The 24,497-nt window shown below is 43.1% G+C and overlaps 1 protein-coding gene across 1 annotated transcript in view; it reads right to left on the bottom strand.

The window, feature by feature from the left end:
* LOC110078570 (cathepsin D-like) overlaps positions 1–21,337 on the bottom strand; it is a 28,362-nt gene extending 7,025 nt beyond the window's left edge. The window contains exons 1-5 of the mRNA XM_073004549.2: positions 21,276–21,337; positions 13,224–13,374; positions 11,402–11,525; positions 10,313–10,431; positions 2,370–2,569 (exon numbers count right to left, since the gene is read on the bottom strand). Coding sequence (XP_072860650.1) covers positions 2,370–2,569; positions 10,313–10,431; positions 11,402–11,525; positions 13,224–13,374; positions 21,276–21,337 — 656 coding nt within the window. The remainder of the gene's footprint in view (positions 1–2,369; positions 2,570–10,312; positions 10,432–11,401; positions 11,526–13,223; positions 13,375–21,275) is intronic.
* Between the last annotated feature and the right edge of the window lie 3,160 nt (positions 21,338–24,497).

Below are 24,497 nucleotides of genomic sequence, written 5' to 3'. Positions count from 1 at the left end.
GCCTCCAGGTGTTCTTGGACTTCAACTCCCAGAAATCCTGGCCATCAGAGGTGGTGCTGAAGGCTTCTGGGAGTTGTAGTCCAAGAACATGTGGAGGCCCAACGTTGGGGACCACTGACCTAAACCACTGAGCTATCCAGCCAGCACAAGCTCTCATTCCACACACCCCAAAGTAATGTGTTACGTAGAACACAAAGAAAAAAAGACATCTTCTTTTCCAGTTCTGTCTCCTCTCTCTTCAAGAAGGAAAAGAAGTACCACTTTGGCTTGGAGTTGCCACCAGAAGCCATTCTGAAGCCATGCCCCTGATATTGACCAGGATGCTTCATCAATGTACTTCCCTTGTGACACTTTGAAGTGGCAACTCAACCTCCCTTGCTTGCCCTTTTTATGTCCTATGGGTGTGTGTGTGGAATGCTGAATAATTATCTGAGGAGAAAATGGGAGAGTGGTGTTTGCTGTGGACTGGTGTTGGGCTGTGGCATTGCTAGTATGAACCCCAGAGTCAACTTCCCCACATACATCTGGACCTTCAGGGAAAATCTGTTCCCCACCACTGCTTGAAGGGCTGTGGAAATAATGTAGTCGGACCCACTTATCCATAGTATCAGTATTCACTGATTCACTTATCCACAGTCTGAAAAATGGAAGAATATTAAAATAAAAGCCCCCCCCCAATTAAAATATTAATGATGAAGTTACCAGAACTGACCATTCTAGACAGAGTCAGAAACCATGCTATTTCAGTAGAGAAATAGATTTCCATGCTGTCATTACCAGAACTGGCCACTAGATGGAGGCACAGACCATGTTATGTGTCGTGTCTCTTATTACAATAGCATTCCAAAGTTTTTCAGCATCTGGAGGGGGGCTTGGAAATGATCCCCCATGGATATGAGGATCCTACTGTAATTGTAATTGGTGTTGTCATTGTTATCTTAGAACTGCATTGCTGGAAGGCAGCAAGCAGGCGGACGGGCTGGCGAGCAAGATATTGGGCAGTCAGATGGGTGAATGAATGAGTGGATGGCCAGCTGATCCAGGATGCAGGGCAGGTGATCCAGGCAGTGAAGCCCCACGCTTCTGTTCCTGTCTCTGACGTCACCATTCTTCTTCCTCCCCACTCCTGTTTCTCCCCTCTTGGCAGTAGGACACAACTTACTCTGACAGAAGGGTTTACATATACCAAACCAACTAAAATAATTTCTGGTTGTGATTTAAAATAAATGATCTTCTGGCGGAGGCGTATATTGCTTCACTTCCTAGCCAAATATCCACTTCCCAGGAAAAAAAAATTTCCATGTTTCCATTTATGTCACAGAGACACCTTATTTTACCTTGATTTTTTTTTGTTAACCAAAATCAACAGCAGTTCTAATTGGCAATATAACCATGCCCTGTGTTTCTTACTAATGCCAGATAACTAGTTGTGAGAGTTGGCAAAATACTGCCCTCCAGATGCTGTTGACCAACAGCTCTCGCTATTGGCTTTATTGTCTAAGGCTGCTGGAAGTTTCATCCCAACATCTGGAAAGCCAGACTTTGTCCACAGCTGAACTAGAGGAATACATCGAAATTACAAATGGCCACTGGCATCCATTGGTTCCTATGAAAGGGCCATACGAGTAGACAGGATACTTCCTCAGCACCAACTCGCATGACTGTAAATTCACTGATACAACATGTAAATTTGCAGTATTCTCTTTCCCAAAGGAAGTCAACCAGGTAAAACCACCATAGAATGTATTAAAAACAGCATGGAAAAAAAAAGGAGTGAGATCTGAAATCTTCATCGACTATTCTGCTGTTAGACAAAGCATCTAATAATTAATAGACAAAATCAGCAACCTAGGTGTGGACATAAAATGTTTGAGACATGTGCCACGTGTAATATACAGATGATAATACTTTTACTCTACTCCACCTGGTAATGAAATATCTTAATTACACTGTGCACGCGAGGTCATTTTGAAACCCTTACAACAGATTTGGCGAGTCATTGTGAAGAAGAATTTTAAACCAATTATAAAAGTGCCAGCCCAGATTCCTGGATAAATAATCAGTAAGTAGGGTTATCCTGCTCCAAGGCGATCTACAATCAACAATAGGACCGGAAAGAAAACTCATAAGTATTTTTGCAGATCTTTGATCACACTGTAAGGAATCTGTGGTCCATCAAAACTTGTTGGACTCCAGTCCAGCTTGTTAGTGGGTGGGGATGATTTGAGTTTATAGTCCAACATCAGGAGGTCTGGGTAGGTAGGTATTAGTAAAAAATGAGAAACTATTTAGACAGATCTGGCTTAGGAAAGGGCAAGACTGGCATGAAGGAACCCCAAGTGATGATGGATAGGTCAGGGGTTTCATACCTGCAGAGATGAAATGAGAACACGTTTTGCTTAAGGAGCTTCTGCTTCATCATGTTGTCAAAGGGTGGGGTGATGTTGTTCACGGAGATGGTGGGATAACCCAGCCCCATGATGCCGTCAAACTTCGCAGCCACAAAAACCAATCCGGGCAGATCCGTCGCCTCAGCGAATGTTTGGTTCTGAACAGTCATGTTACCAATCTGAAGAGAGAAAAATTGATATCTCTTACATCCACCAGAAGCCCACGTCCTACTAGAAGATCTGTCCTCCATGACAACTCCAAACTCTGGGGGAAAACCTTTACCACACTTCCCTTGTAGGCCTCTGTACCTGGGGCTCTGCCACTGAATACTGCCACCTCTCTTTCTTCTTTCAAATCAACCCCCTCCTTCCCTGACATCCTCCATTCGTTTTGGACTGCAGTCCCCAGCAGCCTCAGTCAGAAAGGCCAGTGGTCAGAGGATAATGGGAGTTGTAGTTCAAAAGCTTTACTAGGGAAAGAGAAGCTGGGACTCAACAGGGGCCCACTTCAGTGCTAACAGGATATAGTGGTTTCTCCCTATGATGTGAACGATCCATGGTGAGCTTGGGAGTTGCATATATGTTCCCTCCACCCCTTTTGTGCCCTGGAAGAGGGAACTGAAAACTATTTTTTGTTTAAAAGATCATTACTGAGAACATGCCATGATCATGCTGTGACATCATCCCCTGGCTTGTTCTGAAACATAGTTTAAACTAATCATGCTTCCTCAAATTCAAGCACCACAGGAAACTGTGGTTTGTTTTGATGTTGGGGCAAAAGCTTTTATTGGGCCACTTTCTGATCTGGAATTCTATTCCCAACCCTAAGACAGCTTCCTTCAATTTGGGCCCTTCCTGAGGTGTGAGACTACAGATCCCTGCCTAGCCAGCAGGGCTGATCTGTGTTGGCTGGGAATTATGGGACTTTTAGTACAAGCTGTTTGAAGATCACCAGTTTGGGGAACAAAGCCCAAAGCCCTCATCTTTACTTTTGAAACCAAAATTGTGTACATATAAATGCACAAACTCACTTCGGTTCTGTCACTTCCACCATCTCTTTTTCCTTCATTCTTTTGTCTCATCTGTGTCAAAACATAGTTTGCTAGCTTTGCAGGGCAGAGACCTACATTGGTGCTTATGCAACACAGCAACGTGCCACATCAAGAGACAGATGATGCTGCATGCATAATCGTCATCCTCATGGTGACTTTCAGTATAATTCTAATTAAGGCTCTCTCTCGGCACTTAAAAGGGTTTTTAGCTGATTAATCATGAAGTTTTCAATCCATCAGTTAATCAGATAAGTGTGCATGTTATCAACACTTCAGTCAAGGTGCTTTTTCGAGGAGATTGAAGTGCATGTGACCCAGCTTCTCTTTGGGTCATCTTGATTCCCATCCACACACACACTTTCTCTCGTTCTTACACATCAGGGAGGCAAAAAGTCCAAAAGGAAAACATGAATTCAACAAGTCAAAGTTAAAAACATAAAATAAATTAACCATGTGCAACCTTGTTCTAATGGGAAAGACTGGTTTCTGAGAGCCCTCCATTAAATGCACATGTCTGAAAAACCCTTGCCTTATTTTTAAAATCACCCTCTCAACTGGGTATACTGGCTAGGTGGTTGGTGGTGGAAAGGCTTAATTCCCTTGTCAGTCACTGAGTTCACAAGTCTTGTCTTTCAGCCTAATCTACCACACAGGGCTGTTGTAATGATAAAACAGGGAGCCACAGTGGGGGAAAAAACTATGAACTAGAGCAGGCTTGTCCAACCTGCGGCCCGAGGGCCGCATGCGGCCCAGGTCAGCTCGTAATGCGGCCCAGTGCAATTTTTTATTTTTAAAGAAATTCCAGTTTCAAGTTATACTGCTGGCGCTTGCGGCCGGAATGTGGCCGGGGCATGTCACAACAGTAGAGGGGGAGAGAGGGAAGGAAGGAAGGAGTGGGAGGGGAGGGGAGAGGGGGGCTGCGGGACTGCATTGCGCCATCCCCGTCAATAGGTGGACCCCCTCCTGGCCCCATAAAGCCGCCGGAGTCGAAGCTGGCAGCCTCTGCTGTCTGAGATCGCAGCTGCCGGTAAGCCCGCTTGGAGCGGGGTTGCGGAGGACAGCTAGGGCTGCCCCCCCCCATGCAGCCCAAACCAAATGTATGTGCGGCCCAAACCAAATTTTCATCTTCTAATGTGGCCCAGGGAAGGTGAAAGGTTGGACACCCCTGAACTAGAGTCTTTTAGTATCTTCTTCAAAAGAAGCAGCCATCTCACTCTGTTTCAGCATACAGAACAAAAACAAAACAAAAATATAAAAAGCTAAAAACACAAACACTGTGACATCTTAAAGGCTGGCTTATTTATTTCCGAGTGAGCTTTCATGGATTGCAGTCCAATTTCTCAGACACATAGAGCAAATTATGTAGGCAGAAGGTTATGTACAAATCTACATTTTGGGGGTGGAGAATCCAGTGACAGCCACCTCATTAGCACAAATAATGAACTCTGAGAGTATAATAGGATCCTTATATCTGTGGGATCTGTATCCACTGTTTCACTTATCCACTGTCTGAAAATATTAAAAATAATTTGTTTAAATATATTCACGAAGGCGAAGCCAGAAAAAAAACCCTATTTTCACATGTATTACCAGTACCACTAGATGGAGCAAGAGACTATGCTATGAATAGTTAATGAAGAATATATAGAATAGCATGTTCACTGTTGCCCTCTAGTGCCCACGTCTGGAAATGCTTATGACAATAATTTTTTGTGGATTTTTTTCCTTTTAACATGCTCTCTGTTATCTATGGTTTTCAGTATCCACAGGGGCTGAATCCCCAGTGGATATGTGGATTCTACTGTATTGATTACAAGAAATCCTGGTCATTGTGGTAAAGTAATTGCCTGTCAATGAGGGAAGCAAGACTAATCTTTCAAGTGCAAAGGTTTTGAACAAGTGAGCATCTTGTTTATTGAATCAACTTGTGGTTCAGAAGCCAGATCAAGTAACTTGCCTATGCATAAGATTGCACACACACACACACACACACACACACAAAACTACTCCTTAAAGTTCTGCTTTTATATACAGTATATATATAGTGAGCAAAGAGTCCTTTGTCTAAATTTAAGCCTTTAGACAGACTCTGGAATTTGTGTATGAAGCTTATTTCAGCTCTAGCTCCCCTCCCTTGCTCTCACCAATTTCCCTTTGTAATTCTTCCCCTCCCCCACAATATTCACTTTCAGATCAGCAACAGAGTGTGAATCCAACTGGATGTGCTTATATCAAAGGGCTTGGCAGTAGACAATAGATGTTGTGGTGTGTACTGGATAGAAGCTGAAGGTGTGTAAGTATGTGTAATACTCAGCGTTGCTGTTTTTGCAAAGCACGCCACTTAAGATGTCCATTGTGTAACTACATGGTGGTATCCAGAAATTGTATGTATAATCATTATACATAGTTATACACCTCCAGCTTCCACCCAGAACAGATCATAAAATGCACAGCTTGCATCTCTGATAAAACCACATTGTGCTGGAACCATAAGATTCAAAACTGATGCATTTACAGCAGGCATTTCTTAAATTACAATAGCTATTCCAAGAGGCGAAAAGACGAATTGGAATGGAAATACAGGTACTGTATCCAGAAGCAACCTACTGCAAGACAGACAAAAAAGAGAAAATGAGACCACAGCTTTGGTAGTCACCTGCAGCCCCCAACTGAGGCTACTCACATACATCATCAGTAATCTGCAGCCCATTTTGGACAACAATACTGTACCTTCTTTCCCCAAGCTTTGCCTATCCAGCCTGTGCTTGCCCAGAGACAGCCCCCAACCTTAAACATACCGGTATATTGACACACAACAGGAGATCAGGAAAAAAGTCCTTGTACAAACCCAGGTACCAACTGTGCCTCATATCTGCTCTGGCAGCACCATTACAGCAACGTCACCTACAACATCAAAGGATGATGGTTCAACGGTGACTTGTGCCACCTTATGCCAGCAGTGTTCTTTCGCATTCTACATAGGACAAATTGGACAATCTCTGTGCAAAAGAATAAATGGGTACAAATCTAATGTCAGAAATGGCAACAGAGAACAGCCACTTGCAGTACATATCAGCCTTCCGGGACACTCTGTTGCTGATCTGAGAGTGATTAATGGAGAAAAAAAGAAGCCTGGAAAAAGAGACAACTGTGGTAAACTTCATGTGCCAAAGCATCATAATCTACAAAACCCCACACAGAAATGAATCAGTTAGACCTTAAGGCGTGACAACATTTTTGTTGTTACTATTTTATTTTCCTCTTGGCGCTTCACTATTTATGAGAAAGCCAGTACAGAGTTTGGGAACGTTAATTTTTGGAACTACAAATCTCCCAGATTTGGAACTCTGGCTTGAGGATTTGGGAGCTGTGGTTCTTCTAATCCAAATGGAGACTGCAGCCAAGAAATCAAAAGAAGATTGAGACTCAGAAGAGCATCAATGAAGGAACTAGAAAAGACCATCAAGTGTAAGGATGTCTCACTGGAGGACCAAGACCAAGAGCATCCACACAATTGTATTGCTGATCACCATGTATGGGTGTGAAGGCTCGACAGTAAAGAAAGCTGACAGGAAAAAGATTGATTCATTTGAAATATGGAGCTGGAGGAAAGCTTTGTGGCTACTTTCAGAAAGACAAACAATTGTATCCTATATTCAAATCAAGCCTGACCTATCTCTGGAGTCAAAAATGTTAAAACAGAGGCTGTCCTAGTTTGGGCACATCATAAGAAGACAGGATTCTATGGACAATAATGTTGGGAAAGGTAGAAGGCAGCAGGAAAAGAGGAAGACCAAATACGACATGGATTGACCCCCTAATGAAAGACACAGGCTTGAATTTACAAGAGCTGAGCAGGGCTGTTGAAGACAGAATATTTTGGATATCCTTCATTTATAGGTAGCCATACTTGGGGGTGACTTGACAGCACATAACAACAAAGTCTTCTTAAAATAACTTTCACAAGCTCTGATGCTGAAGCAGTTCCATTCTAAAAAGAATTCCTGCTAAATTTTAAATATAAACTGGAGGCAAGTTAAGTTCCTTTTCTATCAAGCTCAAGACAGAGAGAGATTGCCAAAGGCTACACCAAAGCTGTCTTTTCCAAGTTCCCTTCATTCCATTCCATGAATTCCATTCCATTCCTTGCTTTTTGCCAGCCCTACAATAATTCTTTTTTTTTTCAAATCTGTGCATAAAGCTCCAATTAATTTATACCCTTCACAGCTAAAAATAGCAACATGCTTGGATATTTTTAACACCATATTCTTACACGAAGATTACTTGGTCCCACCTCACGGTTACACATCCTCAAAACTTGGAAATGTTGACTCTTTTTTTGGATTATAACTCATAGAATTTCCAAGCCATCAGGGCCTTAGTCCATGCTGTCTGGGGATTCTGGGAACTGTAGTCCAGAAAGGTACATTTTCAAATTCTGCAAAAGCTCGCCTTGGTCTGTTTACCTTGCTCTGTTCGATATAGCACCACCAATTCTAGCTCTAGTTTTCTTTACTAAGCAATAACGTACTATGATCTTTTATTTTGGAGTGGAATGTACAAGTATATTGACCATAAGAGTATTCCTACAGATGGTCATTTCTCTATACAGTTGAAGAGAAGCTAATGCATTTTATTAAGGATGCTTTAGGCCCTAGCCCTAGCCCTAGCCCTAGCCCTAGCCCTTTCTTTCTTTCTTTCTTTCTTTCTTTCTTTCTTTCTTTCTTTCTTTCTTTCTCTCTCTCTCTCTCTCTCTCTCTCTCTCTCTCTCTCTCTCTCTCTCTCTCTCCCTCCCTCCCTCCCTCCCTCCCTCCTTCCTTCCTTCCTTCCTCCCTCCCTCCCTCCCTCCCTCCCTCCCTTCCTTCCTTCGACTTGCATGCCACCCAGTTAGTGCTAGGCATTACTCTGGGCAGTAGACATAAAAAATAAATACCACATAAGATAATACAAAAAGAAACCACTACTCCCACAGAATGAAATCTGGTGAATCAAAAATTAATCCAAACCACCCCTCATAATTCTATATAGTAAGTAATTTTGACACTTGAGGCAGAAAATCATGTAAGCACTTCTTCTCATGTCTAGCAGCAAAACAAAACAAAACAAAAAACCAGAAAAAGCCCCAAAATTGCAAATAAAATACCTAACAATTGGCTGTCCTTTCACAACATCCAACATTTGCTGCCTGAGGTGAACAAATCATTTTGTGTCATGGCAATATAAGCCCTGAACAGGTGCAGAGGCTATCTGTTCATATCCCACCTCACTATGAAAAGACTACAATAATAATTTCTGATTTTGTACCTCTACCTGTATATTTGCATACATACATTTCATACAATAAAATTTGGTGGTACGTTTTCTTTTTGGGCAGGACAACACAAAAGTGGCTGCGCTAATCTGTTGTTTCTAAAGTCAAAGCTTAGTTTAGTTAGTTAGTTAGGCATCCTTCAGTCTCGAAAGACTATGGTAATGTGCTGTGTATGGAGGACTTGGAACAGTGTCTAATGTGGCTGAGAAGGCCAATTTGAGAGTGACAATCCCTTCCACACTGAAGACAAATACAATCTGTCCCCTGTCCAGCTCCCTGGTTTTGCTGCTTTTGTGACTTCCTCTTTGCCTCGGCCTGCTGGACAAGGGTCTCTTCAAATTGGGAGAGGCCATCGTGTAACGCCTGCCTCCAGGCTGAACGCTCAGATGTCAGAGTTTCCCATCTGTTGAGGTCTATTCCTAAGGCCTTCAGATCTTGCTTGCAGATATCCTTGTATCGCAGCCGTGATCTGAGGCAGCCCATCGGCCAGAAACCACTGGCTAGTCACTGGCAGGCAGGTTAATAAAGCATTAAACCAAGTGATGTAATTTCATCTAATTAGACCTTTCACAAATCTCAGTACAGGGTTTGTGGTTTTACAACAAGCAGAGTGTTGGTGTTCCAAGCTTGCCACCTGTCTTTTAAACACCATCTCAGTTTGAGAAGCCCCGTAAACCTGTGTGACCCTCTCTGCCCATAAATGACTATGTGGTGTGAGAAAAAGATTACTTTGCACATAGTTGGAGGTGTGGGGTCTCTTTTGCTTCTTCTTCTTCTCTCTAATTAAATTTCCCAGGGCACAGAACTGGCAGTGGAAGCAAATTTTTATTATAAGCAGCTCGAGAGTCGAGCAGGGAGCACTTCAGAGAAAATGCAAGGGTTATTTCCCTCTATGCCTTCTCAGTCCACATATTTCCCCCCCAGATTGTGGTCCAAATTAGCCCACAGGTTACAAGTGGTGCCCCGCTTAACGATTACCTTGTTAAACGACAAATCCACTTGACGATGAGGTTTTTGTGATCGGTTTTGCGATCGCAAAACAATGTTTTAATGGGAAAAATTCGCTTAACGATGATCGGTTCCCTGCTTCGGGAACCAATTTTTCGCTTAATAATGGTTTTGAAACAGCGGATCGGCAGCTCTCAAAATGGCCGCCCGCTGTGCAAAATGGCTCCCCACTGTTTTAAGATGGATTTTTTGCTGTACAGGCACCGGAAAATGGCCGCCCTATGGAGGATCTTCGCTGGAAAATTAGATATTTAGCCCATTGGAACGCATTGAACCGGTTTTCAATGCGTTTCAATAGGTTTTTTTCCCCTGCTTGATGACGATTTCACTCTACATCGATTTCGCTGGAACGGATTAACGTTGTCAAGCGAGGCACCACTATTTTCTTCTTTAAACCAGAGTTTGGAGATGATTCTTAAAACTGCTAGAATCCTCAAGAAGTTGCTCAATAAAGGAATATCCCTTTCATCAAGACACTTTCTCCCTCTGACGGATGAATCACACCTCCATTTCAGGAGAGAACCCAGTCACCTGAGCACCCTGGTACTCACTGAAAGAATGTCTTCACTCAGGAACCCTTTGAGGCTGCCGCTTCCATAGTGGATAGCAAATTTAGACTTGTTAGACTTGTAGGTGCGGGAAAACAGGGACCGATAGTGGCTGTGTACCCCTAAGTAGAGAAAAAGAGGGACAGTTGTTTAAACTGCAGTGTCTCCAAATTCTAGCAGGAATTTCTTTCTTTATCCTTCTTTTCTTTCTTTAAAACATTTTTACCCCCCTTTTCTCCTTAAAAAGGACCCAAGGTGTCTTTTACATCATTAAAATACGGTATTTAATGCTAAACAACGGTGGGTATACAAATACGAAAAAGATTAAACAAATAGCATACTAAAAAACATAAGCAACGCCAAAACACATTCAAAGTAGTAAAGTATAATGATCCATTTATGAACATAAGCAACATTCAAGCATTTAAGAACATTGCAAAGTCCATTCCACCCCCACACCATTACCTCAACAGTAGTTCCCTTATAAATGATATCTTTTCACCACTCATACATAAACAGGGACATATAGAAGGTGCTCGCTAGAGATGTATGAGACACACAGAACGTGATTCCACTGTGTGACACATACAAAAATTGTTGGGGGCCATTTTAGTGGATGTGCCATGAGCGCCTAACTTCCTCATCACCACCTCAGAAATGGCTGCTGAGTCCCAGGCAGGGTTTAAACATTATTTGTTAAATTGTTTTGTGACAAACAGTGGAGCCCTGTTCTGCAGATCTCTTTCCTCCCTCGTTAACATCTCTCTTTCATCTCCTTGAAGGACGCATCCATTGGTAACCCTCATGATGTGTGGGATTATGCTGTTTCCTTCAAAGAGGAACATTAGGGTGCAATCCTGCACGCCAGTCCTGGGCCAGCTCTCTCATCACTAGAGCATACCGTTTCTCATAAAAACTGGTGGCAGAGCCACAAATTGGGAGTCTGATTCCTCACTGTGCCTCCAGCTTTGCGGTTCTAAGATGACGACGATGACGACAATAATTAAGCCATAGCAGTGGCTAATTTCTAGGCCACTTTCACCCCAACCCATGCCCATTCACTGAGAATTAATTGAGAAATACAGTTCTTACAGCAAGCTAAATGTAGCAGACAGCATTTTGAGGAAGGCACCCACAGGTTGGAAGAGCCAGTATCGAAGACAACACTGAAGCACTGTTTTGGGGTTCCAATACAGATATCTCCATAGTATTGTGCCTGGAATGGGATGTGGGAAAGAGGAATCAAAATTAGTAACCCAATTCTCAGCGGTAGCAAGGTTTTGAAACCCAGCCACTGGTCACATGAAGGAAATGTTCTCTAGTTATGCACCAGTTAGTTAGTTGCTTCCCCCCCCCCCAAGTCATACAATGCACAGTCAACACCAAAACATTTCTCCTGCCAGTGTGTGTGTTTGTGTGTGTGTGTGTGTGTTTACATTACTGGTGGGTAATAATTTTTTTAAATTTCTGTGGCAGATACATCGAACTATTGGTATGCTAATCTCACTGAGGTGGGGGAGTATTGCTGCATGGTGGATTTTTTCCCCTGCCCGCACATAGCTGCGTCTTTGTATGTATGTCTAGGAAGCAGCTGGCCTGGCACCCTCTCGGCCAAGAACATGTCGTACCAGCACAGCCATAGACGGTGGTTCTGTGTCCACTGTGTGCAGTGTGTTTACTCAGGAGCACCCAGCGCAACAGAGGACACTTTCCCAAGCAGAAACCTCTGCCCAATATATCGATGTGCCAATAAATATTTATATATATTTATATCTCAAGGGGCTGAATTTCCCATCAAAGCAAGACAGGAAATAAAGCAGTACCATGGCGTAGCTCGCTGTAATTATTCAAATAGGAAAAAATACATTGGTAATGCTAAAGGTTCTTGGGACGTTTGCCCCAGTATATATACCATGTGACTGCGATTCAGTACAACAAGGGTATGGAAAGTATTGGAAGAACTAGAGAACATTCTCCTCATGTCAGCAGGGCGTTACTGTATAGAAAATCATGCTGAACAACCAAATAAGGACTGCACATTTTGGTGGGCTGTGGAATACTTCCAGCCTGTGGTAGAAGAGAATGGAATGGGAGGTCTTAAAGGAGAGTATGGCTGGCATGGTGAGCAAGGTCCACTCCACACTGCAACATTTTGTTGTGACACTGTAAGACCTTTGTTAGCTTAGCCCAAAGTGCTATTGTGTCCAACTCTTCTCTCTAGTTATGCATAAGTGGAATATGATGAAGCTGGTTGTTATTTCCCTGCGGCATATCTGACAGTCAAAGATATACTACCAATGATCACAGAGATTTGATTTAATTGACTATTGTGGCTAATGGCTCTTTCAGAGTCTTCCCCGGCCCTGAACGCTTTTCTCCATTTTATAATCCCACATAGCATATGATTCACAGAGGTACCCCCCTCTCATTGCCCTGCAGATGTGTTAGACTTTGATTGATGATGGTAATATGGGAACTGTAAACCCACACCTCTGGAGGACACCAAGTTGGAGAAGGCTGATCTAGACTTGAGCTGAGAAACTTGTGGCCCTCTCTAGTCACTGTTGGACTCCATACCCCATTAGTCCCAGTCAGATTGGACAGTTGTGATGGACCATGGGAGTCAAAGTTCCTCAACATCTGGAGGGCCACAATTTCTCCATCCTGACCTAGAACAGTGATGCCCAACCTTGGGCCCCCAGATGTTCTTGGACTACAATTCCCAGAAATCCTGGCCAACACAGCTAGTGGTGGAGACTAAAGCAAGAACATCTGGGGACCCAAATTTGGGAACCACTGACCTAGAAAATCTAGCTGGCAAGCTATCAGCAATAGCTCACAAGCCTGTTTCCCCGCCCACACACATGAATCATCAGACTTAGCTTATGCCCACTCTCTTGAAGGAGACACTTACATCCATATAGTTGTGGAGCCGTTGCTTGGTGACTAATGTTGTAGTTGGGGGTTTCCCAGCTCTCAGACCTCCTCGACGCAACATCTCAGCAATGGGAATGCCTGACCGCCCAAACCGGTTTCGCACGGATGGGTACTTTTGCAACGGGATCCTGTTGTGGAGAGACAAGTTGGTGCAGGCTTGAAAAAGACAGCAATAGAAGGTCACCTTCCCTAATCATTGACCAAGGTGCATGACAATTTACTAGGAGGACAACTCACTGCGGATGGAATGAGGTTTACCTTCTGAAATTGAACCAGAGCTTGGATAAGTGGTGTTTGTATGTATGTATGTATGTATGTATGTATGTATGTATGTATGTATGTATGTATGTTTGTTTGTTTGTTTGTTTGTTTGTTTGTTTGTTTGTTTGTTTGTTTGTTTGTTTGTTTGTTTGTGGGGGAAGGATTGAATCTCCCAGAATTCCCCAGCCTACATGACCACTTGCTTATTGCAATTAACAACATGCCATTAAAGAGAGAAGATTTTGAGAGCTGTAAAAGCAGGATTACTAAGCTCTAAAATCAACACAGATGGGGGGAATGCATGACTATATTTATTAATACAGTACTGTATGTTAAACTTATGCCCTACTTTTTCTCCAAAGTGTACATTTCCTTCAATGTAGGGTGCGTGGTCCTTTTCCTCACTGTCATTCTTATGGCAAACCGTTGAGGTAGGTCAGGCTGAAATAAAGTTTCGGCATTTCCCCCGGAAGATCCGTGGATTTATGAGGATTTGAACTCAGATCTCACCAGCCTTAGTGCAATACTCTTAGCAGTAACAGAGGCTGCACCATACCTGTTCTTAATATAAAACTGTATCAGTTACACATGCATAGGCATGATGTCTATGAGGTCTGTGGGTGTTAAAGGATTATCCAGTGCTCAATTTATTAGGTGGGGCAGTACAAGCCAGCTCCTTAAGTTTTGTGTCCACCCTATTTGTTGTTGTTGTTGTTGTTGTTGCTGTTGTTGTTGTTGTTGTTGTTGTTTTGGACAGCTGCAAGAAATTTGATTTAGGTAAAATTTGGAGGTAATGAGTGAAGTAGACAAGTAGACGTTGTCTAGAGGGGCGGGGTAAAAATCGAATAAATAAATAAGTGGCAAGAATATGTGGATTATGTCATTTTTTAATTAAAGTTGGCATGTTTCCCAAGCAAACATAGGCTGATCTTTTCTGGGTGAGGTTTTACTAGATCCTTTGAAGATGAACTTGTGTGCTAGCATTTGTCACTTACACTAGTGTAGCATTTAGGTTTCACTTTGTTCAGAAGTCCCTTTGTATTTTTAATCAGTCTTTCCAACATCTCACCCCTCCACACAAGACGAGTTAACCAAAGAAGACTAGAGTTTACCAACTTTCCTTCTCTGGACTCCACCTCCCAGAACTTCCTCACCAGAAGTCTATGCCGGCTGGAGGAAATAATGGGACTGTATCTGCAAAATGTGACATTCCAAGCTCCAAAGGGGGGGGGGGGGAATACAACATTCATTAAGAAGGACTCTATAATTATCACACTGATACCTGGCTACAGTTCCGATGTAGGCAGCAGGGCTGGGCAGCAGAGATAATTGCAGATCTACAACATAGCTCTGCTCTGCAGAGCATTTACATGGGGTGGCATGACTATGTCAGTCACTCAAGGTTGAAACTGGAGCTGGCACCGCTTAGACAAAACGCCAGGTCTCTTTCACAACAATATGGGAGGAATCAAAACCATGAATCTGATTTTGCATAGGATTTATCTGACTGAGCGGAAAATTCACCTGACCAGGTGGCTAGTGAGTGGTTTCTGACATGGAAACCCTGGAAGGACTTGGTTATCACTTCTTTCTTTCGAATGCAGGATTGGTGCCAAGTTGCTTCCTGCCCTCTGTTAACGTGTGTTGCTGGCAGAGGGCTAACACTACAAACTTGATGTCACACTGCACTCCTAGAACTCTCAAAAACTCATTTTTGTTCTAATGTTCTAGGACTGCAGTAGCCACCAGCCTTAAAAACCATAGCCAATGGTGAGGGATGATGGGAGTGGTAGTCCAAGAATATCTGGAAGACCACGGAAGTTACCCACTACTGCTGCAGAGCAAGAGTAGACAATTTCTATCCTGACAGCCAGATGTGCACACCATAATTTCAGGTAGCCATAGGACATTTCCAGATGTAACCCCCCCCCCCTTAATTTATAATATGAATAATTGTAGAACTGCAGAGCTGGTAGGGGCCATATCGATAACTGAGTACAGCACTTGTCAAGGAGGCTCAGTGGGGAATCGAGCTCCCAGCCTCTGGCTCTGTAATCAGATACCTAAACCACTGAGCTATCCAGCAGTTCACTTATCTCTAAGGAGCTCCTCTTCCATGAGGAATGCCCCTGCAGTTGTGAGTTGAGTGCTACTAGTGCTGCTGGAAGGGGCTCTGTGCACATGCCCATATTATCACCTGTCTTTCCGCTTTCCTTCTTCTTTGAGTTATTCTTCAATGGAAGGCATATCTGTGTTGGGTGCATTGACCAACATATGTTGCACTTATTTGGATCCGATTAGTCACAGCACCCAACTCTGAACAACTAGAATTCAATTAGGATGGCATCACTGCCTTTATCTTGCTACAATATTCCATTTATTTATGGTATTTTATCATACAGATATTAATCCATTATGTAATTAAGTAAGTCAAAGTGTCAATTCAATTGATTAATTCACTTAATTTAACTACATGGAGGCCTCCAATTGATTTTTTCCTGTGAGTCAATGGCTCATCATAGCAGGGAAAAACCCAGTCTTCTACCTGGTCTCCCAGTTCACATTCTAGTATTGCAGTCACCCAACAAACACCACTCCCTCCCAAAGAATCTAGCATCATTACGAAAGATTTTGGACCACTCTTGACTCATCCCCTGTAACTGTCCAGCAGATTGATCTGCAGCACTTAGCACTGGACCCAATTAAGATGCATCCTATGAAGAAGGGATATGCGGGGGGAGAAAATTAAACAAATTGGTCCGCTTTGGAAAGAATCTATTGGTGCTTTCACATAGACACACAAAATACAGTATGTTTCATTGATGAATGGTTATATTGTATTCTGCCTGGTTCTATGAAGCACATCAGTTGTTGATTTCTGCACATCCACCAGAGTTAAAACTGGGACAGAAGCAAAACAGGGCATCAATTTTCTTGCCAGCTGGAAACCTTAAAATGCAACTTAATCCCATGTGGCTCTCCCAGAGAAGTTAGGAGCCCTGGAACAAAATTGTCTCAGATCTGCTCTGCTCCTTGACAGAACTCAGAAATTTAGGGTATAAAGAACAGAAGACCCATTTTTGTCCTGAAATTGTCCTGCTGTTTGGTCTGGGCTGGAGACAGGTTGGTTCACTCCTTTTTCCAATGACCACATGACATATGTGTCATCACAAATCAGCCAGCCCCTTGACCAATGTCTACTTACATTTGGGGGGGGGGGGGGGACTAGTGTCATAAGGTACTGCTTTGATTCAGCTCCAGCATGTGTGATTGCTGAGATCAAACCAAAGCAGATGCTTGGCTGTCCAATCGCGGAAATTGCTTAACAATCTTGAGAAATGGAAAGCTTCTTTCCCACTAGTCTGTGGAGGGGGAGGGGAAGAGAGTTTTCCATTTTTTAAAAAAAAAATGTTGCTAATGCAGTAAGACTTTTCCAAGCATTGCTCATGTGCTGTGTCAGTTAGCAACAATTAAAAAGAAACAGAAAGCTTCCTCTCCCTTCCCTTCCTCAGGAAGCAGAAAGGAAGCTTCCCGTTTCTGTTTAGTGGGTTAGTCAAAGCATGAAGGAGGACACAGAAGGGAGATTTTTGTGTTTTCTCTCTCTCCCATTAATGGGAAAGGAGGCCAATCTAGATCATGCTAAACAGGGGTGTCTGAAGTGTGATGTGGTCGGTCCTTACACATGGATGCCCCCAAATGACATTGTTGTTTCTTGTTGTTTAGTCATTAATTCGTGTCTGACTCTTAATGACCCCATGGACCAGAGCAGGCCTTGCCATCCTGTCTTCCACTGCCTCCCGGAGTTTGGCCAAATTCATGTTGGTAGCTTCGGTGACACTGTCCAACCATCTCTGTCAACCCCTTCTCCTTTTGCCTTCACACTTTCCCAACATCAGAGTCTTTTCCAGGGAGTTTTCTCTTCTCATGAGATGGCCAAAGTATTGAAGCCTTGATTTCAGGCTCTGTCCTTCCAGTGAGCACTCAGGGTTGATTTCCTTCAAAATGCATAGGTTTGTTCTCTTTGCAGTCCAGGGGACTCTCAAGAGCCTCCTCCAGCACCACAATTCTGAAGCATCAATTCTTCGGCAGTCAGCCTTCTTTATGGTCCAGCTCTCACTTCCATACATCACTACAGGAAAAGCCATCGCTTTGACTATGCACACCTTTGTCGGCAAGGTGATGTCTCTGCTTTTTAAGATGCTGTCTAGGTTTCTCAAAGCTTTCCTCCCAAGAAGCAGACATCTTTTAATTTCATGGCTGCTGTCACCATCTGCAGTGATCATGGAACTCAAGAAAGTAAAACCTGTCACTGCCTCCATATCTTCCGCTTCTATTTGCCAGGAGGTGATGGGACCAGTGGCCATGATCTTAGTGTTTTTTTAAATGTTGAGTTTCAGACCATTTTTGGCGCTCTCCTCTTTCACCCTCACTAAAAGGTTCTTTAATGCCTCCTCACTTTCTGCCATCAGAGTGGTATCATCTGCATATCTGAAGTTGTTGATAATTCTTCCGGCAATCTTAATTCTGGCTTGGGATTCCTCCAGTCCTGCCTTTCGCATGATGTATTCTGCATATAAGTTAAATAAGCAGGGAGACAAGATACAGCCTTGTCGTACTCCTTTCCCAACTTTGAACCAACCCGTTGTTCCATATCCAGTTCTAACTGTTGCTTCCTGTCCCACATATAGATTTCTCAGGTGACAGATAAGGTGGTCAGGCACTCCCATTTCTTTAAGGATTTGCCATAGTTTGTTGTGGTCCACACAGTCAAAGGCTTTTGCGTAGTCAATGAAGCAGAAGTAGATGTTTTTCTGGAACTCTCTGGCTTTCTCCATAATCCAGCACATATTAGCAATTTGGTCTCTAGTTCCTCTGCCCCTTCAAAATCCAGCTTGCACTTCTGGGAGTTCTCGGTCCACATACTGCTGAAGCCTACCTTGGAGGATTTTGAGCATAACCTTGCTAGCATGTCAAATGAGTGCAATTGTACGGTAGTTGGAGTATTCTTTGGCACTGCCCTTCTTTAGGATTGGGATGAAGACTGATCTTTTCCAATCCTCTGGCCACTGCTGAGTTTTCCAAACTTGCTGGCATATTGAGTGTAGCACCTTAACAGCGTCATCTTTTAAGATTTTAAACAGTTCAACTGGAATGCCACCACCTCCACTGGCCTTGTTGTTAGCCATGCTTTCTAAGGCCCACTGGACTTCACTCTCCAGGATGTCTGGCTCAAGGTCAGCAACCACACTATCTGGGTTGTCTGTGAGATCCAGATCTTTCTGGTATAATTCCTCTGTGTATTCTTGCCACCTCTTCTTCATGTATTCTGCTTCTGTGAGGTACCTTGCCCACAATAGTAGATATGATAATCATCTGAATTGAATTCCCCCATTCCCATCCATTTTAGTTCACACGCCCAGGATGTCAATATTTATTCTTGCCATCCCCTGTTTGACCACATCCAGCTTACCAAGGTCCATAGATCTTACATTCCAGCTTCCTATGCAGTATTTTTCTTTGCAGCATCAGACTTTCCTTTCACTTCCAGGCGCGTCCGCAGCTGAGCATCCTTTCGGCTTCGGCCCAACCACTTCATTAGCTCTGGAGCTTCTTGTACTGGTCCTCTGCTCTTCCTCAGTAGCATGCTGGATGCCTTCCGACCTGAGGGATTCATCTTCCAGCGTCATATCTTTTAGCCTTTTGTTTCTGTTCATTGAGTTTTCTTGGCAAAGATACTGGAGTGGCTTGCCAGTTCCTGCTCCAGGTGGATCGTGTTTAGTCAGAACTCTCCATTAGGACCTGTCCATCTTGGGTGGCTCTGCATGGCATAGCCTACAGCTTCTCTGAATTACTCAAGCCCCTTCACCACAACAAAGCAGCAATCCGTGAAGGGGCCAAATGACATAAATAACCTCAAAGCAACCCTGTTTAGCACAATCTCTAGAGTGATCAAGGCCAGGATAATTGGACCTTCTAGTTGCACCTTCAATGTGGAACAAATACAGGTGTTGTGGGCTGAGAGACCCAGGCCTTGCTCTCCATTCCTCTCTCCTATCCCCGAGTACTGTATTACCGATCTTATGTGACCCAAGCTCAACCAATAGGGCACTGAGGTCCCGGGCACCTAAATTTCTAGTTATAGTGTTGCTCCCAGTAAACAGAATCCATCATTTTAGTGGAGAAGTTGCAGCGGTGGGATTCGAGACTTCACTGACCAATGCAAAAGGCAAGATGGCGTTTGCAGATAAACACACACTAGATCTCCTGTACAAAAGAGCTGACTATACTAGCAGGCAAAATGGCCTTTGGTGACTGAATGGTATCATCTGCAACCCCTCGGAGGAGCAGGCTAGCTTACAGAATGCTAACCCACAGCATCTGCTACCTGACTTAGCTGCTTGGCTTGCCTCCGTGGTAGGACCAACCCTGAAGATTTCCATTTAAAAAAAATACAGTATGTTGCCATGTGGGTCTTCGCTATCACCTACCCTCCATAGATGCAGCCTGAACTCACCCTGTCTCTCCCTTTGGGTATTGTCTCTATTCTCATATTATCACCACCTCTTTCTCAGAAAGTATGAAATGTCCCATACCTACTCTAATCAAATTCTTTTTTAATAATAAGAAATTATTATTCTTATTAAGTCAATTCTGGCTTATAGCCACCATTTGCAAAGTTTCCTAGGTACTGAGCACTAAGCAGTGTTTTATAATTCCTTTCTTCAGGCAGGGGTGCTCTGAGACGGTGTAGCTTGCCCAAGGCTACAAAGGCTGGTTCTTCTCCTAAAAGGCTCAGTGGGGAATCAAATTTCTAAACCTTCCCTCCACAATCAGCTGCTCCAGATCCCAGATTTTGACTGACTGAAACGTTCTCTGGGCATCTCAAAGAGTGACCTATTTTCTCAACACAGTTTTGTGTTTTCAGACACACTGCTTAGCAAGTACAAATCTGAGCAGGCAGAAGCTTTGCCAACCATTAAACCCGGGCACTGCAGGAAGCTTAATCTGTTGAATTTTTACCTATTATACAGCAGTAAAATCTACAGTACCTCCAAAAGAGGGGGGGGGGGAGTTGACAACCTGACTGTCAACACATCTTTGTTTACACATACCACTCATCCTCCTAAACTTTCTCCAGCAAATAAAATAATCTGCAATGCTTCCATTCTAAATTTCTTCCTTCTGTGACAATCACACCTTTCTCTCCTCCATTGTTCCCTTTGTTTTAACCTACAAAGCTAGCCTGTCCAAACTCTTTACTCTCCCATCACCCTCAATAGGGATGATGGGGGTTGTAATCAACATCTGGAGGACATTAGGTTCGTGGAAAATGTACTAGTCGGGTGATCCCTTCCTTCCCACAGATTCTAGTATCATATCTTTTCCCACAATCTAAGACATGTTCAATCATCTCACTTTCCATCTTCTCTTGTCTACTTAATTGGCCAACCTCTTTCAGGAAACACTCTGTGTGGCATAGTATCATATGCCTGAAATTAACTTGTCCTTCTCCCACTCCAGGTCTACAATGGATCACTCAGTGTGCAGAAGCTGCTAGACTCTCACAGAATTCCAACACCATATAAGAAACCAGGGTTTAGGAAAGTTACTTCTTTGGTACTCTCAGAATTCTCTAGCTAGCATAGCTAAAGGCACACTGGCTGGAGGACTTTGTATGGTTACTTTTCCGAGCTCTGGAGGAGACCTTGTGACTAAACACTCCTTTAGCTTCAGCAGGGAATGTAATAAACAATTTGCATTGTCTCACCGGATCAGTCCTTGAACCCCAATTGCCAGCAGCAACACGATGACCCAGATGCGGCTTCCCATCTTTGTTCTGTCCTTTGGCAACCTCCAGCTCTGTCTCCTTCCGTCTGTACTGGCTGCACCCAAATTGCTTGTTTTGGGGGTGGACAAGATGTATATCTAGACTGGTTGGGTAGCAGTAAAGTGTCACGCCCATTCACCCCTGGAATGTGGGTTGTAGATCTGGATTGGTTAGAGCTACTGAAGCTCACCACCCCGTTCCCTGCAATTATTGGGGTTCCTGTTCTGATTGGCTAAAAACATGTAAGGAAAAGGTTCAACCTTTTTGAGGGCCATAGTCATTCTATTCACATGAGAAATGATGGATTTCCAGGCCTTAGGACCTGACAGACTGTGTGTGGGAGTCAGTACCGACCTGAGTGATCTAGAACAACAGTTCCCGGACTCTTCAGTATCGTATCCCATTTTAGAGTTTGAGACACCCTCACATCTTCTATACCATCATCCATCATTTACCATCATCCACTTTTAATTAAAAATTAAAAATAAGTACAAAACCTTAGTTAAAAAAAAGGAATTTTAAATTAATTCCTGTAGCTTTCCTTGTGGTAACTGATATTTTAAAATGTGGTCAAAATGATTTAAAATGTTTTTAATTGTGAAAAATAATCCTCTCATTAGGAACCCATTATAAAAGATTCACACACACCCTGGTGGGAATTTCTTCACGTCTTCCCAGGGCATCTGTTCCTCTTCCAGTGTGGGAACTAATGCTCACTAGAAGATAACATTGATGGTCAGCTGAGGTTCAAGGAGAACAACTTTGCATGGACCACACTATTCTGTGGTTGAGGAATAAAACTGCTCAGCCCAAAATTGTCAAATCTGTCTGGATAGCTCAATGAGATCGAGCGCATGGCTGCGTAGCCAGAGGTTGGCAGTTTGATTTCCCCACTGTGCCTCCCACAAAAACAGCTAGCTTAGGTGGCCTTGGGTAAGCTATATGGTCTCAGAGTGACTCCTGAAGAAGGGAAAGGTAAACAACTTCTTGAATAGTGGCTGTTGTGGGTTTTTTGGGCTTTTTGGCCATGTTCTGAAGGTTGTTCTTCCTAACGTTTTGCCAGTCTCTGTGGCCGGCATCTTCAGAGGACAGCACTCTGTGCTCCAGCCAGATCCCGGCCATGAAAGCCTTCGAGAATAAACTTCTTGAGTACTCTAGAGTCTATACTTAGAAAACCCTGGAAGGGGTTGCTGCAAGTCAGATTTGACTTGATGGCAACTTGATATTAAAGTTGCCAAATGGGTAGGATAATATTGGGTGTGGTAGCATCTGCCCAAAAGTCATTAACTCTTCAGCCCAATATTTTATATGAGTCAGTAAAGTGGATCTCCAAAATTCCTCCCCCCCCTTTTTTTAAAAAAAATCCTTTCCTTCTCATTATATCACAGCTAAGAAAGAAAGGGGACCACATGTTTGAAGAGGGTGGGATGGGCAAGCATCCAGCCTCATTCTAAGTATGCTCTTTGAAAGATCATAATCAATAATGATTATGCTGTTGGTAAAATCACTATTGATTAGCTTTGGACAAAAGGGCCATCATTCATCCCTACCTTCTAACAGGACTCTGCTGTGACAGCTTGCTAGACAGATCAGAAAGTAGAACACACCAGGACTGACTCAGAATTGCCAGCTTTTTCAATGGCTGAATTGATAGCCTTAAAAAAAACTGCGCTGTCCACTATAGACAGGGAACTTGTTTTTTCAGCCAATGTCTCAGAAATCTCTCCTTGATGCCTTATTTTCTCCAGCAAAGGCTGAAGGCCTGTGACCCCAGAGCCCAGAATTAGGTGAATTGCCATGCCAGAGTGAGGCAGCCTGCCTTATTTGACAGACCTTGGGGTGCTAGGTGCTATTAAAGGAGAGCACAAAATAAGTGAGTTCTTATTTTGTTTTATCATGATACGAGTGGGATGCTATTTGGATTTTCTGCCTCATGCACCAAGTGATCCATAGTAGCTCTGCCTGGAGAAGTGCCTCTTGAGGGGTGACTATAAGGCCATTTAGTCAACTGTTTGGTCTGATGCAGGGACCAACTGGTTTGCTTTTAAAGACGGTGATAAGACGGCACCTTTCCTGGTTGGAACTGGCCCATCCTCACAGCATTCCTATTCCTCACAGCATTCCTTTCTGGCCCGTCAGAGGCTTCTACTTTTTTGGTCCAGTTAGGATTACTCTGTTTTGGTTCATTTCCAGTAAGTATGACTTCTGGAAATGAACCAAAAGCGAGTCTTCCTGTTTGAATTGACAATATCATGAAGTGGTCTAAGAAGAGAACCATTTCAGGATGTTGACTGTGCTCCATTAAAAAAAGTGTATTAGGGCAATGCATATGCACTGCATGACTTTAAAAAAAAAGGCAAATGGAAAACTTCCTCCTGAAAGTTGGAGGTGATGGGAGTGGGCAATGGGGGGTGGGGTATATTTGCTTTTCTTCACTGAGTCTCAATCTGGATATTTAATAGAAAATCAATCAATCAATCAATCAATCAATCAATCAATCAATCAATCAATCAATCAATCAATCAATCAATCAATCCCCTTGTTGCCCACTATTGTCTCCTTCAGCTTCTGGGAGAAAGTTTTCCCTTTGGGTTTTTTTTAAAGTGATGCAGTGCATATGTGCTCCCCAATTACGCTTAAAACATTTTTTCAATTCCTTGGCCCCCTCACAGAGCTGAAGATATTTTTAGTTTCCCAATACTGAAGTAGCTCTCTTCTTAAGTCACTTCATCCTATTGGCAAATGAACAGCAAGCTAGTATAGAGTTAGACCAAATACGGTCACTTGAGGACTGTTTGTTATTTGAATGTGAGGATCACACCATGGTGGCATACCAGACATCCTAGTGACCCTATTTAGTCCAGCCTGCTTCAAAACAGGTGTGTAAGCAAGCCCTCAGTTTACCACGTGTGTAAAATGGATAGAACTGTCCTCTCTCTGTCTCTGATGCCTACACCTATATGCCCCCACCCACCCACCCACATGTTACAATGAAAATTTTTACCCTCTCAGGCCCTGATTCTACATTAGTGTACTATTGTTTGAGACTCAGAATCTATTTCAGTCTCTGATTATGGGAATAAGGACAGCAAAAAGTCTTCTGACACATAAAGGGTAATGTCTCTAAAACATGGTACAGAAATCCATAAATGATTTATATTT

Source organism: Pogona vitticeps, chromosome 6 (assembly GCF_051106095.1).
Source record: "Pogona vitticeps strain Pit_001003342236 chromosome 6, PviZW2.1, whole genome shotgun sequence".
In the NCBI taxonomy this organism is placed as follows: Eukaryota; Metazoa; Chordata; class Lepidosauria; order Squamata; family Agamidae; genus Pogona; species Pogona vitticeps.
Note: the sequence above shows the minus strand (reverse complement) of the source record. Positions and strands in the feature narration are given on the sequence as shown.